The following is a 20,317-nucleotide window of genomic DNA, read 5'->3' on the forward strand; positions in this document are numbered from 1 at the left end:
AAGCCTTTTCATCATGGACATAACACTACAACTTTCCTTCTGTTAGTAGTAATGAAGCCTTTACAACTGATACTGTCAGCTGGTTCCAGTCAGTGGTGTCTGTATGTTCTCATGATAAACTAACTCTAACTCTGTTGATGGAGGTCAAGGCTGCAGCATCTAAAGAGAAGTACATGATAAACTGACTCTAACTCTGTTGTGGAAACTTCACACCTCTCTGTTGCTGATACTGTTGATGGAGGTCAAGGCTGCTGCATCTAAAGATAAGTGTGCTGGTGTGAAAAGGGAAGGGGAGAGAGAAAATAAGAGAAATGAGAAGTAAAGAGATGGACTGACAGGGTTGTGGTTATTCACCGCTGCTGAAGAGAGCATCTTTTCCACCCACCATGACGTTCTGATGAACAGGGTCACTAGGTAAAGAGAGAGGAGAGAGAGATGAGTGAGGGACAGAGGAGCTGATCCAGTCTACTACAGTGAAGACCTCCAACACCACAGGAACATTGATACACCCCTACAGGTCTCAGTGTTTAATGTGTAGTTAGATACATTTATACACCCCAACATACAGTCCAATTATAATGACTGATTCAATCAGATGTTTGACTGGTGTTTTAAGTGTTTAGAACTCTGAATGTACATCATACAGAATACGTACAGTTGAAGTTGGAAGTTGACATACACCTTAGCAAACTACATTTAAACTTAGTTTTTCACAATTCCTGACATTTAATCCCAGTAAAACGTTCCTGTCTTAGATCAGTTAGGATCACCACTTTATTTTAAGAATGTGAAATGTCAGAATAATAGTTGAGAGAATGATTTCTTTCAGCTTTTATTTCTTTCATCACATTCCCAGTGTGTCAGAAGTTTACATCCACTCAATTATTATTTGGTTGTTTAAATTGTTTAACTTGGGTCAAACGTTTCAGGTAGCTTCCCACAATAAGTTGGGTGAATTTTGGCCCATTCTTCCTGACAGAAATGGTGTAACTGAGTCAGGTTTGTAGGCCTCCTTGCTCGCACACACTTTTTCAGTTCTGCCTACACATTTTCTATAGGATTGATGGCAGGGCTTTGTGATGGCCACTCCAATACCTTGACTTTGTTGTCCTTAAGCCATTTTGCCACAACTTTGGACGTATGCTTGGGGTCATTGTCCATTTGGAAGACCCATTTGCGACCAAGCTTTAACTTCCTGACTGATGTCTTGATATGTTCAATATATCCACATAATTTTCCCACCTCATGATGCCATCTATTTTGTGAAGTGCACCAGTCACTCCTGCAGCAAAGCACCCTCATAACATGATGCTGCCACCCCCGTGCTTCACGGTTGGGATGGTGTTCGTTGGCTTGCAAGCCTCCCCCTTTTCCTCCAGACAAAACAATGGTCATTATGACCAAACAGTTCTATATTTGTTTCATCAGACCAGAGGACATTTCTCCAAAAGTACGATATTTTTTCCCCATGTGCAGTTGCAAACCGTAGTCTGGCTTTTTATGGCGGTTTTGGAGCAGTGGCTTTTTCCTTGCTGAGCGGCCTTTCAGGTTATATCGATATAGGTGTAACGCCCTGGCCATAGAGAGGGTTTTTTGTTCTCTATTTTGGTTAGGCCAGGGTGTTACATGGGTGGGCGTTCTATGTTTATTTTTCTATGTTGGTTTGTTTCTTTGGTTAGGCCGTGTGTGGCTCTCAATCAGGAATAGCTGTAGATCGTTGTTGCTGATTGAGAGTCATACATAGGCAGCCTGTTTTTCCTTTGGGGTTTGTGGGTGATTATTTTCTGTCTAGGTTTGTGTTAATCCTGACAGGACTGTTTGGCTGTCGTTTCTTTTCGTGTTTTGTTTGTAGTGTTCATTCGTTTATTAAAATCCTTTATGATGAACACATCCTCCGCTGCACCTTGGTCTCATTGCGACGACGGTTGTTACAGAATCACCCACCAGAAAAGGACCAAGCAGCGGAGGAAGGAGCTGCACCAGGAGAAGAGCATGGTCTCCAGTGCGCCGTTTCGGTCCAGGTTATCCTGCGCCGGCTCTGCGCACTGTGTCTCCGGGGTGCTGGGAGGCTCAATTCGCCCTATGCCTGCGCTCCGCCCGTGCCGGCCAAGAGTGGGCATTCAGCCTGGAGTATGGGTGGCAAGCCTACGCACTAGAACTCCAGTGCTCCCCACAGCCCGGTTTATCCTGTGCCTCCTCCCAGGACCAGGCCTCCAGGGGGTCTCACCAGCCTGGTCTATTGTGTGCCTCCTCCCAGGACCAGGCCTCCTGTGGGTCTCCCCAGCCTGGTGAGTCCTGTGCCTGCGCCCAGAGCCAGGCCTCCTGCATGTCTCCCCAGCCTGGTGAATCCTAGTCCGGGCCGCCAGAGCCGCCCGCCAGTCCGGAGCTGCCAGAGCCGCCCGCCAGTCCGGAGCCGCCAGAACCGCCCGCCAGTCCGGGCCGCCAGAGCCGCCCGCCTGTCCGGAGCCGCCAGAGCCTCCCGCCAGCCGGGCACAGCCAGAGTCGCCCGCCAGCCGGGCGCGGCCAGAGTCGCCCGCCAGCCGGGCGCGGCCAGAGTCGCCCGCCAGCCCGGAGCTGCCAGAGCCGCCCGCCAGCCGGGCGCGGACGAATTTGTCCCACCTACGCATCAGCCAGTGTAATCCAGTGGCGCGATTTTCAAATACCTTAGAAATGCTATTACTTAAATTTCTCAAACATATGACTATTTTACAGCATTTTAAAGACAAGACTCTCGTTAATCTAACCACACTGTCCGATTTCAAAAAGGCTTTACAACGAAAGCAAAACATTAGATTATGTCAGCAGAGTATCCAGCCCAGCCAGAAATAATCAGACACCCATTTTTCAAGCTAGCATATAATGTCACAAAAACCCAGAAGACAGCTAAATGCAGCACTAACCTTTGATGATCTTCATCAGATGACACACCTAGGACATTATGTTATACAATACATGCATGTTTTGTTCAATCAAGTTCATATTTATAGCAAAAAACAGCTTTTTACATTAGCATGTGACGTTCAGAACTAGCATACCCCCCGCAAACCTCCGGTGAATTTACTAAATTACTCACGATAAACGTTCACAAAAAACATAACAATTATTTTAAGAATTATAGATACAGAACTCCTTTGTGTAATTGAGGTGTCCGATTTTAAAATAGCTTTTCGGTGAAAGCACATTTTGCAATATTCTCAGTAGATAGCCCAGCCATCACGGCTAGCCATTTAGACACCGACCAAGTTTAGCCCTGACCAAACTCCGATTTACTATTACAAAAGTTTGATTACCTTTGTTGTCTTCGTCAGAATGCACTCCCAGGACTGCTACTTCAATAACAAATGTTGGTTTGGTCCAAAATAATCCATCGGTATATCCAAATAGCGGCGTTTTGTTCGTGCGTTCCAAGACACTATCCGAAGTGTAAATAAGGGTTACGAGCATGGCGCAAATCGTGACCAAAAAAATTCTAAATATTCCATTACCGTACTTCGAAGCATGTCAACCGCTGTTTAAAATCCATTTTTATGCCATTTTTTCGTCAAAAAGCGATAATATTCCGACCGGGAATCTGCGTTTAGGTAAACAGAGGAAAGAAAACAAAGCATTCGGTCGACGCGGGCACGCGCCTGAGTCTCACAGTACAGTAACCAGCTACTACCCAAACGCGCTACTTTTTTTCAGCCAGAGCCTGCAAAGCCACGATTCAGCTTTTTTCCTCCTTCTGAGAGGCAATTGGAGCCGTAGGAAGTGTCACGTAACAGCAGAGATCCTTTGTTTTGGATAGAGATGACAAAGAAGGCCAAGAAATGGTCAGACAGGGTACTTCCTGTACAGAATCTTCTCAGGTTTTGACCTGCCATTTGAGTTCTGTTATACTCACAGACACCATTCAAACAGTTTTAGAAACTTTGGAGTGTTTTCTATCCAAAGCCAATAATTATATGCATATTCTATTTACTGGGCAGGAGTAGTAACCAGATTAAATCGGGTACGTTTTTTATCCAGCCGTGTCAATACTGCCCCCTAGCCCTAACAGGTTAATCTCTAGGAAACAGAATGTGTCTCCATCCTGAGCGGTATGATGGCTTCGTGGTCCCATTGTGTTTATACTTGCGTACTATAGTTTGTAGAGATGAACGTGGTACGTTCAGGCATTTGGAAATTGCTCCCAAGGATGAACTAGACTTGTGGAGGTCTTAAATTTTGTTTCTGAGGTCTTGGCTGATTTATTTTATTTTCTCATGATGTCAAGCAAGGAGGCACTGGGTTTGAAGGTAGGCCTTGAAATACATCCACAGGTAATCCTCCAATAGTGTATGTAAACTTCTGACCCACTGGAATTGTGATACAAGTAATTATAAGTGAAATAATCTGTCTGTAAACAATTGTTGGAAAAATTACTTGTGTCATGCACAAAGTAGATGTCCTAACGGACTTGCCAAAACTATAGTTTGTTAACAAGAAATGTGTGGCGTGGTTAAAAAATGAGTTTTAATGACTCCAACCTAAGTGTATGTAAACTTCCGACTTCAACTGTACGTTCCCATTCAGACTAAAATAGACCTGCTGCAACAGTCAGCAAAGGCAAGAAGAGGGAGGTACATGTCTGGGCCTGTGCGTGTGCGTGTGTGTGTGTGTGCGTGTGTGTGTGTGTGTGTGTGTGTGTGTGTGTGTGTGTGTGTGTGTGTGTGTGTGTGTGTGTGTGTGTGTGTGTGTGTGTGTGTGTGTGTGTGTGTTTTTGTTTCTCTGCATGTGTGTCCTGTGTGGCTCAGTTGGTAGGGACTGGTGCTTAGAAAAGTACAAAAATGTATCCGCTCACTTCTGTAAGTCTCTCTGGACAAGAGCGTCTGCTAAATGACTCACTACTGTAAGTCGCTAAATGACAAAAACATATAAAAATACATGTAAAATGTGTGACAGAGGGACAGAGGTGTTTAACAATGGGTGATGTTGTTCACATACAGCTCTAACCTCAAACAGACACAGATCTCCTGCTCTGATAAGTATCTATATGTGGTGGGGTGGAGACAGCCTCTATTTTTACTAATGCTTTCAGTTGTTCGCCTAGTTTCCTGAAACAGGTCACATCTGTGTGTGACAAAGGGACATTGGTGTTTAACTATGGGTGATGTTGTTCACATAAAGCTACTACTAATGCTCTCAGCTGTAAGCATCATGTTATACTGTTTAAATGTCAGCCACCAGACCAGAGCATCATGTTATTCTGTTTATTAAATGTCAGCCACCAGACCAGAGCATAATGTTATGCTGTTTACATGTCAGCCACCAGACCAGAGTATCATGTTATACTGTTTAAATGGAACCAGTTATTACCATTTGGCTCTACTGGCTTTCTACTGGGCCCGCCCATAACCACAGCCATACTCTGGACCTGGTTATTACCAAGGGGCTTTCTACTGGGCCCACCCATAACCACAGCCATACTCTGGACCTGGTTATTACCAAGGGGCTTTCTACTGGGCCCACCCATAACCACAGCCGTACTCTATACCTGGTTATTACCAAGGGGCTTTCTACTGGGCCCACCCATAACCACAGCCATACTCTGGACCTGGTTATTACCAAGGGGCTTTCTACTGGGCCCACCCATAACCACAGCCATACTCTGGACCTGGTTATTACCAAGGGGCTTTCTACTGGGCCCACCCATAACCACAGCCATACTCTGGACCTGGTTATTACCAAGGGGCTTTCTACTGGGCCCACCCATAACCACAGCCATACTCTGGACCTGGTTATTACCATGGGGCTTTCTATTGACATATCCTCTATTGTTGATGTTGCTTTCTCTGATCACCACTGGGGATTTTTTCCTAGTTGCTTGCCAGTCCAAACGTTAATTAAATAAAAACATTGTAAATTTCGGGCAAACATTGGTGCCAGTAAAGGTGAGAAAGGACACATCCAAACAGATAATGAGTGAGGAAACTAATACATTAAAGAGAAATTGCAGAAAGGCAGAGCGGAAGTGGATGAAGTCAAAGTTGCAGGTCCATTATGATATTCTGAGAGAGCATCATATATTACAAGGCCATTAGAAATGAGAGAGCATCATATATAACAAGGCCATTAGAAATGAGAGAGCATCATATATAACAAGGCCATTAGAAATGAGAGAGCATCATATATAACAAGGCCATTAGAAATGAGAGAGCATCATATATAACAAGGCCATTAGAAATGAGAGAGCATCATATATAACAAGGCCGTTAGAAATGAGAGAGCATCATATATAACAAGGCCATTAGTAATGAGAGAGCATCATATATAACAAGGCCATTAGAAATGAGAGAGAATCATATATAACAAGGCCATTAGAAATGAGAGAGCATCATATATAACAAGGCCATTAGAAATGAGAGAGCATCATATATAACAAGGCCATTAGGAATGAGAGAGCATCATATATAACAAGGCCATTAGAAATGAGAGAGCATCATATATAACAAGGCCATTAGAAATGAGAGAGCATCATATATAACAAGGCCATTAGAAATGCCAGATGGGCTCATTTTACTAACTTGATCGATATTAATCAGAATAATTAGAGAGTGCTCTTCTCCACCATTGATTGCCTGATAAATCCCACCTCCGCAAACCTATGTGGACTTTCCTTCATCTAAATGTGATGAGTTTACAGCACATTTCAGGTATTAGATTCAACATTAGACTGGGTATCAGTCAAGACCTGATGAGAAGTTTGATGATAATGTGTCCTAGCCTACCACACAAAGGTACTATGGATTTATTTTCCCTGGTTGACACAGACATGTTCAGGAAAATGATATCACAATTTAACCTTCTACCTGCCTTCTCGATCCTATCCCCACCACCTTCTTCATAACAGTTTCTAAGTGCATATCTGAAGAAGTGCAAGCTATTGTTAATCCCTCCCTGTTCACGGGAACTTTCCCCACTGCACTAAAAACTGCTATGGTGGTTCCCCTTCTGAAGAAAAGGATTCTAGATTCTTCAGCTCTTAGAAGTTGTCAGCCAATCTCCAACCTCTTAAGCAGAATTCTATTAGTTGGTGTTCCAACAGCTAAATTATTACCTCAAACGAAGTTAGAGCACTGATTATGCTTTTGGGTCCCAAGGAGCACCATTTTGTTTCTCTCCGTCACTCACTTTAAACATTTGGATGATAGTTATATAAAATACATAATTATATCACAGACCCAATTTGCCCTTGTCACGTCCTGACCCGTAAAGGGGTCATTTGGTATTGTAGTTTGGTCAGGATGTGTAGTACTGCAGCAGGTGTAGTACTGTAATACTGTAGCAGGTGTAGTACTGTAGCAGGTGTAGTACTCTAGCAGGTGTAGCACTGTAGTACTGTAGCAGGTGTGGGTACTGTAGTACTGTAATACTACAGCAGGTGTAGTACTGTAGCAGGTGTAGTACTGCAGCAGGTGTAGTACTGTAGTACTCTAGCAGGTGTAGTACTGTAGTACTGTAATGCTACAGCAGGTGTAGTACTGTAGCAGGTGTAGTACTGTAGCAGGTGTAGCACTGTAGTACTGTAGCAGGTGTAGTACTGTAGTACTGTAATACTACAGCAGGTGTAGTACTGTAGCAGGTGTAGTACTGCAGCAGGTGTAGTACTGTAGCAGGTGTAGTACTGTAGTACTGTAATACTACAGCAGGTGTAGTACTGTAGCAGGTGTAGTACTCTAAGCAGGTGTAGCACTGTAGTACTGTAGCAGGTGTAGTACTGTAGCAGGTGTAGTACTGTAGCAGGTGTAGAACTGTAGTACTGCAGCAGGTTTAGTACTGTAGCAGGTGTAGTACTGTAGTACTGTAGCAGGTGTAGTACTGTAGTACTGTAGCAGGTGTAGTACTGTAGTACTGTAATACTACAGCAGGTATAGTACTGTAGCAGGTGTAGTACTGATGATATGTGTACTAGCCTACCATGGAACTATGGATTTCTTTTCCCTGGTTGACACAGGCATGGTCAGGAAAATGACATCACAATTGAAGCCTTCCAATTCCAATCTGTTTTTTTGTGCCCACCAAAGCACAGAGACAACCATAGTTAAAGTGGTAAATTATCTTAGAGCCAATACAGAGACGGTCTTAGTTAAAGTAGTAACTTATCTTAGAGCCAAGACAGATGCCAAACAATTCTCTGTACTTGTAAAGTTGATGTTCCGGATAGCCTCAGACAACAACATTGATGTATACGCTGATTCGGTGAGCGAGTTTACTGGAAACTGCATCGGTGATGTTGTACCCACGGTGACTATTAAAACCTTCCCCAACCAGAAACCGTGGATTGATGGCAGCATTCGCGCAAAACTGAAAGCACGAACAACTGCTTTTAATCAGGGCAAGGCGACCGGAAACATGACAGAATACAAACAGTGTAGCTATTCCCTCCGCAAGCAATCAAACAAGCTAAGGGTCAGTATAGAGACAAAGTAGAGTCGCAATTCAACGGATCATACACAAGACGTATGTGGCAGGGTCTACAGTCAATCACGGATTACAAAAAGAAAACCAGCCCCATCGCGGACACCGACGTCTTGCTCCCAGACAAATTAAACAACTTCTTTGCTCGCTTTGAGGACAATACAGTCCTCAACCTGACATGGCCCACTATCATAACCTGCAGGATCTTCTTTACAGCGGACAACGTGAATTAAACATTTAAAAGTGTTAACCCTCGCTAGCCGCGTCCTCAGAGCATGCGCAGACCAGCTGGCTGGTGTGTTTACGGACATATTCAATCAATCCCTAACCCAGTCTGCTGTTCCCACATGCTTCAAGAGGGCCACCATTGTTCCTGTTCCCAAGAAAGCTAAGGTAACTAAGCTAAACGACTATCGCCTCGAAGCACTCACTTCCGTCATCATGAAGTGCTTTGAGAGACTAGTCAAGGAACATATCACCTCCACCCTACCTGACACCTTAGACCAACTCCAGTTTGCTTACCTCCCCAATAGGTCCACAGAAGACGCAATCCCAACCACACTGCACAAACCCATCTGGACAAGAGGAATACCTATGTAAGAATGCTGTTTATCAATTACAGCTCAGCATTTAACACCGTAGTACCCTCAACTCGTCACTAAGCTCGAGACCCTGGGTCTCGACCCCACCCTGTGCAACTGGGTCCTGGACTTTCTGACGGGCCGCCCCCACGTGGTGAGGGTAGGAAACATCTCCACCCCGCTGATCCTCAACACTGGGGCCCCTCTCCTGTACTCCCTGTTCACCCATGACTGTGTGGCCGTGCACGCCTCCAACTCAATCATCAAGTTTGCAGACGACACTACAGTGGTAGGCTTGATTACCAACAATGACAAGACGGCCTACAGGGAGGAGGTAAGGGCCCTCGGAGTGTGGTTTCAGGAAAATAACCTCACACTCAATGTCAACAAAACAAAGGAGATGATCATGGACTTCAGGAAACAGCCGAGGGAACACCCCCCCTATCCACATCAACGGTACAGTGGTGGAGAAGGTGGAAAGTTTTAAGTTCCTCGGCGTACACATCACGGACAAACTGAAATGGTCCACCCACACAGACAGCGTGGTGAAGAAGGTGCAACAGCGCCTCTTCAACCCCAGGAGGCTGAAGAAATTTGGCTTGTCACCTAAAACCTTCAAACTTTTACAGATGCACAATCGAGAGCATCCTGTCGGGCTGTATCACCGCCTGGTACGGCAACTTCTCCGCCCACAACCGCAAGGCTCTCCAGAGTGTAGTGATGACTGCACAATGCATCACCGGGGGCAAACCACCTGCCCTCCAGGACACCTATACCACCCGATGTCACAGGAAGGCCAAAAAGATCATCAAGGACAACAACCACCCGAGCCACTGCCTGTTCACCCCGCTATCATCCAGAAGGCGAGGTCAGTACAGGTGCATCAAAGCTGGGACCGAGAGACTGAAAAACAGCTTCTATCTCAAGGTCGTCAGACTGTTAAACAGCCATCACTAACATTGAGTGGCTGCTGCCAACATATTGACTCAAATCTCTAGCCACTTTAATAATAAAAAATTGGATATAATAAATGTATCACTAGTCACTTTAAACAACGCCACTTTATATAATGTTTACATACCCTACATTACTCATCTCATATGTATATACTGTACTCTATACCATCTACTGCATCTTACCTATGCCGCATGGCCATCGCTCTTCCATATATTTACATGTACATATTCATTCCTTTACACTTGTGTTTATAAGGTAGTTGTGAAATTGTTAGATTACTTGTTAAATATTGCTGCACAATCGGAACTAGAAACACAAGCATTTCGCTACACTCGCATTAACATCTGCTAACCATGTGAATGTGACCAATCAAATTTGATTAGAACAAACACAACATGCTACATCATTCATAACACACACAACATGCTACATCATTCATAACACACACAACATGCTACATCATTCATAACAAACACAACATGCTACATCATTCATAACACACACAACATGCTACATCATTCATAACACACACAACATGCTACATCATTCATAACAAACACAACATGCTACAGCATTCATAACAAACACAACATGCTACATCATTCATAACAAACACAACATGCTACATCATTCATAACACACACAACATGCTACATCATTCATAACAAACACAACATGCTACAGCATTCATAACAAACACAACATGCTACAGCATTCATAACAAACACAACATGCTACATCATTCATAACAAACACAACATGCTACATCATTCATAACACACACAACATGTAACATCATTCATACCAAACACAACATGCAACATCATTCATACCAAACACAACATGCAGAATCATTCATACCAAACACAACATGCTACATCATTCATACCAAACGCAACATGCTACATCATTCATAACAAACGCAACATGCTACATCATTCATAACAAGCACAACATGCTACATTCATAACACGACATGCTACATAATTCGTAGTATAACATGCTACATAATTCACAACATGCTACATCATTCATAACACAACATGCTACATCATTCATAAGAAACACAACATGCTACATCATTCATAAGAAACACAACATGCTACATCATTCATAACACACACAACATGCTACATCATTCATAACACACACAACATGCTACATCATTCATAACACACACAACATGCTACATCATTCATAACAAACACAACATGCTACAGCATTCATAACACAACATGTTACATCACTCATAACACAACGTGCTACATCATTCATAACATAATATGCTTCATCATTCATAACAAACACAACATGTTACATTATTCATAACACAACATGCTACATCATTCATAACACAAAATGCTACATCAATCATAACAAACACAACATGCTACATTATTCATAACACAACATGCTACATCATTCATAACACAAATGCTACATCATTCATAACACACACAACATGCTACGTCATTCATAACAAACACAACATGCTACATCATTCATAACACACACCACATGCTACATCATTCATAACACACACCACATGCTACGTCATTCATAACAAACACAACATGCTACATCATTCATAACACACACACACACAACATGCTACATCATTCATAACAAACACCACATGCTACATCATTCATAACAAACACCACATGCTACATCATTCATAACAAACACAACATGCTACATCATTCATAACAAACACCACATGCTACATCATTCATAACAAACACCACATGCTACATCATTCATAACAAACACCACATGCTACATCATTCACAACAAACACCACATGCTACATCATTCATAACAAACACCACATGCTACATCATTCATAACAAACACCATATGCTACATCATTCATAACAAACACCACATGCTACATCATTCATAACAAACACCACATGCTACATCATTCATAACAAACACAACATGCTACATCATTCATAACAAACACCACATGCTACATCATTCATAACAAACACCACATGCTACATCATTCATAACACACACCACATGCTACATCATTCATAACACACACCACATGCTACATCATTCATAACACACACAACATGCTACATCATTCTTAACACAACATGCTACATCATTCATAACAAACACAACATGCGACATCATTCATAACAAACACAACATGCGACATCATTCATAACAAACACAACATGCTACATCATTCATAACAATCACAACATGCTACATCATTCATAACAAAACACAACATGCTACATCATTCATAACAAACACAACATGCTACATCATTCACACCAAACACAACATGCTACATCATTCATAACAACCACATCATTCATAACAACCACATCATTCATAACAACCACAACATGCTACATCATTCATAGCATATCATGCTACATACTTCACAACGTGCTACATCATTCATAAAACAACATGTTACATCATTCATAACAATCACAACATGCTACATCATTCATAACAAACACAACATGCGACAGCATTCATACCAAACACAACATGCCACATCATTCATAACACACACCACACCATTCATAACAAACTCCACATGCTACACCATTCATAACAAACTCCACATGCTACATTCATAACACGACATGCTACATCATTCATAGTATAACACGCTACATCATTCATAACAAACTCCACATGCTACACGATTCATAACACACACAACATGCTACACCATTCATACCAAACACAACATGCTACATCATTCATACCAAACACAACATGCTACATCATTCATACCAAACACAACATGCTACATCATTCATACCAAACACAACATGCTACATCATTCATACCAAACACAACATGCTACATCATTCATACCAAACACAAAATGCTACATCATTCATACCAAACACAACAGGCTACATCATTCATAACAAACACATCATTCATAACAAACACAACATGCGACATCATTCATAACAAACAAAACATGCGACATCATTCATAACAAACACAACATGCGACATCATTCATAACAAACACAACATGCGACATCATTCATAACAAACACAACATGCTACATCATTCATAACAAACACAACATGTTACATTTTTTATTTTTTTATTTCACCTTTATTTAACCAGGTAGGCTAGTTGAGAACAAGTCCTTTATTTAACCAGGTAGGCTAGTTGAGAACAAGTTCTCATTTGCAACTGCGTCCTGGCCAAGATAAAGCATAGCAGTTAGACACATACAACACAGAGTTACACATGGAATGAACAAAACATACAGTAAATACAGTAGAATAAAAGAAAACAAAAAGTCTATATACAGTGATTGCAAATGAGGTCAAATAAGGGAATTATGGCAATAAATAGGCCATGGTGGCAAAGTAATTACAATATGGCAATTAAACACTGGAATGGTATATGTGCAAAAGATGGATGTGCAAGTACAGATACTGGGGTGCAAAAGGAGCAAAATAAATAAATAAATACAGTATGGGGATGAGGTAGATAGATGGGCTATGTACAGGTGCAGTGATCTGTGAGCTGCTCTGACAGCTGGTGCTTAAAGCTAGTGAGGGAGATGGGAATCTCCAGCTTCAGAGATTTTTGCAGTTCGTTCCAGTCATTGGCAGCAAAGAACTGGAAGGAAAGGCGACCAAAGGAGGAATTGGCTTTGGGGGTGACCAGTGAGATATACCTGCTGGAGCGTGGGTGCTGCTATGGTGACCAGCAAGCTCAGATAAGGCAGGGGCTTTACCTAGCAGAGACTTGTAAATAACCTGTAGCCAGTGGGTTTGGCGACGAGTATGAAGTGAGGGCCAGCCAACGAGAGCGTATAGGTCGCAGTGGTTTGTAGTGTGTGGGGCTTTGGTGACAAAACGGATGGCACTGTGATAGACTGCATCCAATTTGTTGAGTAGAGTGTTGGAGGCTATTTTATAGATGACATCGCCGAAGTCGAGGATCGGTAGGATGGTCAGTTTTACGAGGGTATTGTGGCAAAGAAGGGGGTCGAGTGATAAATGGCAGATATGTGAGGGCAGAACTAATAAACGGGCTCTGCCCGATCACTAAAATGGCCACCCCGATCAGAACTACAGATCACAAAATGGCCGACTGCCAAAACTACAATTCCCAGAAGCAAGGGGAACCCTCAGAAGGTGGAGCCGACCCACAGATAAAAGGTCAAGAAAAACCAGGAAGAGAGAGAGGGCGGGAAGGATCTATGAACCATAGAGAAAGAGACAATCTACATTGGCTGGATTTACCGTGTACGAGCTGGACTGTTTTGGACTTACCTGTTGGCGTTTAGACCTGGACCTACCGAGAACCAGATTTGTGTACCGAACCCTGCTATCCTTGACCTTACCTGCGGCCTGGGTGGACCAGGACAGCGAAACAAACACACAGGTACTGTCATGTTCGAAAGAACTTTCATTCTGGGCTGACTTTGGTGACAGTTTCCCACTTAATTTGTGACAAACGCTCCTAACTTTGAAGAGGTTTGCCACAGTATGTTTGGCAGCATGAGTGAAGGATGCTTTGTTGCCGACTCTAGATTTAATTTTGGATTGGAGATGCTTAATATGAGTCTGGAAGGAGAGTTTACAGTCTAGCCAGACACCCAGGTATTTGTAGTTATCCATGTATTCTAAGTCAGAGCCGTCCAGAGTAGTGATGCTGGATTGGCGGGCAATGATCGGTTGAATAGCATGCATTTAGTTTTATTTGCGTTTAAGAGCAGTTGGAGGTCACTGAAGGAGAGTTGTAGGCATTGAAGCTGGTCTGGAGATTAGTTAACCTCTCTGGGCCAGTGGGACGCTTGCGTCCCACCTACTCAACAGCCAGTGTAATCCCGTAGCGCGATATTCAAATACCTTAGAAATGCTATTACTTCAATTTCTCAAACATATGACTATTTTACACCATTTTAAAGACAAGACTCTCTTTAATCTAACCACACTGTCCGATTTCAAAAAGGCTTTACAACGAAAGCAAAACATTAGATTATGTCAGCAGAGTACCCAGCCAGAAATAATCAGACACCCATTTTTCAAGCTAGCATATAATGTCACATAAACCCAAACCACAGCTAAATGCAGCACTAACGTTTGATGATCTTCATCAGATGACAATCCTAGGACATTATGTTAGACAATACATGCATGTTTTGTTCAATCAAGTTCATATTTACATCAAAAAACAGCTTTTTTTTTTTTAATCGGACAGTGTGGTTAGATTAACGAGATAACAAACACAAAAAAAAAAAAATATATATATATATATATATATATATATAAATAATAAGTTCAGAGCTTGCGGTCGGAATCCAGAGATATGGAGAAGAATAAGTCCGACCCGCTCTGGTTTGAGTCGCGCTGTACAGACTGGTGGGAGTTGTCCGGGATAAAGGTAGCTGATGTCTGCTAGCAAAGGATAGCTGACTGCTAGCTAGTAGCTTCGGAATGTATTCGATGGGCCTCGTAAGCTAACAGTCCGTTGTGCTCTAGACAGCTAGCATTCAGGGGACGTTAGCTGCGAAGGTCAGAAGGTTCAGAGCTTGCGGTAGGAATCCGGGGATATGGAGAGAAAAATAGGTCCGGTATGCTCTGGTTGAATCGCGTTGTACAAACTGGCGAGATCTTTCTGAGCTAAAGGTTAGCTGATGACCCTTAGCTGGACAGTTAGCTGGCTAGCTTATGTTGGAGATTCTAGTAATAGAGGTAGAGAAAAATACTTTAGAGAAAAAGCAGATCCGCACCACATTGGGTGAGGAGGGTTGCAGGAGAGTATTTTGAAGTAAGGGGTTAGAAAAATATAAAAAGATATGCAAAGAAAAATATATAAAAGTATATATACATGGGACACGACAAGACGAAGGACAAAGACGTCTGACTGCTACGCCATCTTGGATTGCGCTTCACATCACATACATCATTATTAACAAACACAACATGTTACATCATTCATAAAACACATGTTACATCATTCATAAAACACATGCTACATCATTCATAACACTCACAACATGCTACATCATTCATAACTCACATGCTACATCATTCATAACACAACATGCTACATCATTATTAACAAACAACATGCTACATCATTATTAACACTCACAACATGCTACATCATTATTAACACTCACAACATGCTACATCATTCATAACACAACATGCTACATCATTCATAACACAACATGCTACATCATTCATAACAATCATTTTGAAGTTAGGTACATTTCTGTACATTAGGGTTAGTGATACAGTGATCTGGACCTACCTCAGTCTGTACATTACGTCCCTGGATCCAGATACAGCTCTACCTAAAGGACACACGGATTACATTTGTTAAAATGGCAATATGTAACTTTTTGAGCAACCCAACAAAATCCACATAGATATTTGTTATAGATCTGTCATACTGCTTTAAAGCCAATCTAAGTAGCGGTAGATCTGTTCTTTGTGAGATATTTCTATGCTTCCCATTCTTAAGTTTTGTTTTTGCATCTTTTGCAAAGAGCTGAAACAACAATATTTTTGGTTATAGAAAACACAGCAGTTCAGATGGTACAATGTTTATCTACACTAAACACAGTGGTTTAGATGGTACAATGTTTATCTAAACTCTACACAGTGCTGCATTTGTAAATCAGAACAAAAAGTGAGGTACACAACAAAATAGTAGACAGGGTCTGGAACGACCTTCTGACCTGTATCTCTGTCTGTCTGTCTTCACTGCTGAGTAGACAGGGTCTGGAACAACGTTCTCTGAAAGAAACACATAAAGGTCACAACTATTGTTAAACATATTATTTACTCCAGAAAGATGAGGGGAGTGTTGTTGGTCTCTCCCTTCCTCCTACCTCTCCTCCTGTTGTGTTGTCTCTTCTCTGTGTGGTTGATGTCAGCATAGGTCACATCACCTGGACCAGATCCACCTGGAACAAAACACAGGAGAGAGAGAGGAAATTAACACAGACTGGACCAGATCCACCTGGAACTAAACAGAGGAGAGAGAGAGGATATTAACACAGACTGGACCAGCTGAGAGAGGATTGTCTGTATGTTGGAGTGTTATACAGTATTACAGTACCTGTGGTGTTATACAGTACCTGTGGTGTTATACAGTACTACAGTACCTGTGGTGTTATACAGTACTACAGTACCTGTGGTGTTGGAGGTCTTCACTGCAGAGTAGACTGGATCAGCTCCTCTAGACTTCTCTGGAGGAGACGAGACAATGGGTTAAAGACAAAAAGACACTGTACTGTGTGTGTGTGTGTGTGTGTGTACCTCTCCTTCTCCTGGGTTCTGGGTCCTGTGTGATTCTGACGTCAGCATACATAACATCTCTGGGTTCAGCTGCTACATGTTTGTTCCTCTTGCAGAACAGGACCAGTAGAATGATCAGAGAGATGGAGAGAGCAGCCACCAACCCAGAGACAGACAGAGGGAGGAGGAGAGAGGTAGAGCCCCCATCTTGAAAAACACCAGAGGAAACACAGTAAATAGTTATAATCAATTTGACTAATATTATCTTAAACATACAGTACCAGTCAAAAGTTTGGACACACCTAGTCATTCCAGGGGTTTTTCTTTATTTTTACTATTTTCTACATTGTAGAATAATAGTGAAGAGATCAAAACTATGAAATAAAACATATGGAATCATGTAGTAACCACAAAAGTGTTAAACATATCAAAATATATTTGATTTGAGATTCTTCAAAGGAGCCACCCTTTGCCTTGATTAGTTTTTTTCACACTCTTGGCATTCTCTTAACCAGCTTCATGAGGTAGTCACCTGGAATGCATTTCAATTAACAGGTGCGCCTTATTAAAAGTTAATTTGTGGAATTTCTTTCATAGTGCGTTTGAGCCAATCAGTGGTGTTGTGACAAGGTAGGGTTGGTATAGAGAAGATAGCCCTATTTGGTAAAAGACCAAGTCCATATTATGGCAAAAAACAGCTCAAATAAGCAACGAGAAACGACAGTCCATCAATACTTTAAGACATGAAGGTCAGTCAAATCTGGAATTCTTTCAAGAACTTTGAAAGATTCTTCAAGTGGAGTCGCAAAAACCATCAAGCGCAATGATGAAACTGGCTCTCATGAGGACCGCCACAGGAAAGAAAGACAGCGTTTCCTTTGCTGCAGAGGATTAGTTCATTAGTAACCAGGCTCAGAAATGGACAATTAACTGCACCTCAGATTGCATCCCAAATAAATGCTTCACACAGGTCAAGTAACAGACACATCTCAACATCAACTGTTCAGAGGAGACAGAGTGAAACAGGTCTTTGTGATAGAATTTTTGCAAAGAAACCACTACTAAAGGACACCAATAAGAGGAAGAGGCTTGCTTGGACCAAAAAACATGAGCAATGGACATTAGACCGGTGAAAATCTGTCCTTTGGTCTGATGAGTCCAAATTTGATATTTTTGTGAGATGCAAATTAGTTGAACGGATGATCTCCGCATGTGTATTTTCCACCGTGAAGCATGGAGGAGGTGGTGTTATGGTGTGGGGGTGCTTTGCTGGTGACACAGTCTATAATTTATTTAGAATTCAAGGCACACTTAACCAGCATGGCAACCACAGCATTCTGCAGCGATACACTTAGTGGGACTATAATTTCTTTTTCAACAGGACAATGACCTAAAGTACACCTCCAGGCTGTGTAAGGGCTATTTGACCAAGAAGGAGAGTGATGGAGTGCTGAATCAGATGACCTGGCCTCCACAATCACCTGACCTCAACCCAATTGAGATGGTTTGGGATGAGTTGGACCGCAGAGTGAAGGAAAATCTGCCAACAAGTGCCCAGCATATGTGGGAACTCCTTCCCACATATTCCTCAATAAGCTGGTTGAGAGAATGCCAAGACTGTGCAAAGCTGTCATGAAGGCAAAGAGTGGCTACTTTGAAGAATCTCAAATATAAAGTATATTTTGATTTGTTTAACACTTTTTTGGTTACTACATGATTCCATGTGATGTCTTCACTATTATTCTACAATGTAGAAAACAGTAAAAATAAAGAAGTCCTTGAATGAGTGTGTGTGTCCAAACTTTTGACTGGTACTGTATGTATTACGTCTAATGACCAAACGAGATTACAAGAACACAAATTATTATGAATATAACTTCTCAAACTTAACAGTGTAAAGAAGAACCAAATAATCTGAATGTCAAGGTTTCTCATATTCTCACCTGTCACAGTCATCCAGCTCTCTGGTGATTCTCCTTCAGAGTTGTAACACTTGTAGAGTCCTTCATCTGACTTGGATACTGCAGGGATGGTCATCTCTCCTGTAGTCTCAGCCCTGATGAGGGATCCATCTTTGTAGAAATCAGCTGTGAGGTCAGAGGGAGTTCGCTGATATCTGCAGCGCAGAGTCACAGAATCTCCCTCAGTCACAGGAAGGGCAGGGCTCTCCAGGATCACAGCTCCAGCTGTATATAATATATAAACATCATATATAAACATAACATCAGCTATCTGAAACCAGATGAACCACTAAACACTATAATGTTAGTAGATGGTGTTTGTGGACATACCATGTACTGTGATGTTGACAGCATTGCTGTGTTCTCCAGACCCAGACTCACACCAGTACACTCCACTGTCTGATGGTTTTAGTGACACGATGCATGAAGACCCTTGTTGTTTTCCCCAGTCAGTATCACAATCTGAAAGGTTTCCTCTCGATGTGTTCCTCACCACTCTCCATCCAGCAGAGTTCCCCTGAACCTCACAGCTCAGAGAGACAGACTCATATTCAAAGAACTGAGATCTGTCAGGACTGACGATCAGAGATGCTGGATTAGAGAGAACTGAGAAAGAGAGAGAGGGAGAGGGAGAAAAAAAGAGAGGGAGGTAGACAGAGAGAGATACATTCTGATATCTGTTCTATTGTAATATATTCCAGAGCTGAGTCTGTATCACATCTGAGTTCAACTTTGATTTGTTCTACTAGTCAACACCAGATTCAATGAGACCCTTTCTGCCCTTTGGCAGGTCTCTCCAGGATCACAGCACCAGCTGCATATAATATATAAACATAGCTGATGTTATCTGAAACCAGATGAACCACTAAACACTATAATGTTAGTTGATGGTGTTTGTGGACATACCGTGTACTGTGATGTTGACAGCATTGCAGTGTTCTCCAGACCCAGACTCACACCAGTACACTCCACTGTCTGATGGTTTTAGTGACACGTTGCATGAAGACCCTTGTTGTTTTCCCCAGTCAGTATCACAATCTGAAAGGATTCCTCTCGATGTGTTCCTCACCACTCTCCATCTAGCAGAGTTCCCCTGAACCTCACAGCTCAG

The 20,317-nt window shown here is 42.1% G+C and overlaps 1 protein-coding gene and 1 long non-coding RNA gene across 2 annotated transcripts; both read right to left on the reverse strand.

Annotated features, from left to right (window-relative positions):
• Nucleotides 1-353: 353 nt before the first annotated feature.
• On the reverse strand, nucleotides 354-16,875 carry LOC123732541 (uncharacterized). Its single transcript, XR_006763208.1, has 4 exons — nucleotides 16,837-16,875; nucleotides 16,684-16,741; nucleotides 16,254-16,296; nucleotides 354-410 (listed from the first exon to the last, which is right to left on the reverse strand). It is a non-coding gene; the product is annotated as an uncharacterized lncRNA (long non-coding RNA).
• A 12-nt stretch (nucleotides 16,876-16,887) lies between these two features.
• LOC123732542 (Fc receptor-like protein 5) lies at nucleotides 16,888-20,026 on the reverse strand. Its single transcript, XM_045711754.1, has 6 exons — nucleotides 20,022-20,026; nucleotides 19,874-19,926; nucleotides 19,537-19,812; nucleotides 19,189-19,431; nucleotides 17,132-17,196; nucleotides 16,888-16,911 (listed from the first exon to the last, which is right to left on the reverse strand). The coding sequence occupies exons 1-6, from the start codon at nucleotides 20,024-20,026 to the stop codon at nucleotides 16,888-16,890; spliced, it is 666 nt and encodes a 221-aa protein (XP_045567710.1).
• Between the last annotated feature and the right edge of the window lie 291 nt (nucleotides 20,027-20,317).

Source organism: Salmo salar, unplaced genomic scaffold (genome assembly GCF_905237065.1).
Source record: "Salmo salar unplaced genomic scaffold, Ssal_v3.1, whole genome shotgun sequence".
NCBI lineage: Eukaryota > Metazoa > Chordata > Actinopteri > Salmoniformes > Salmonidae > Salmo > Salmo salar.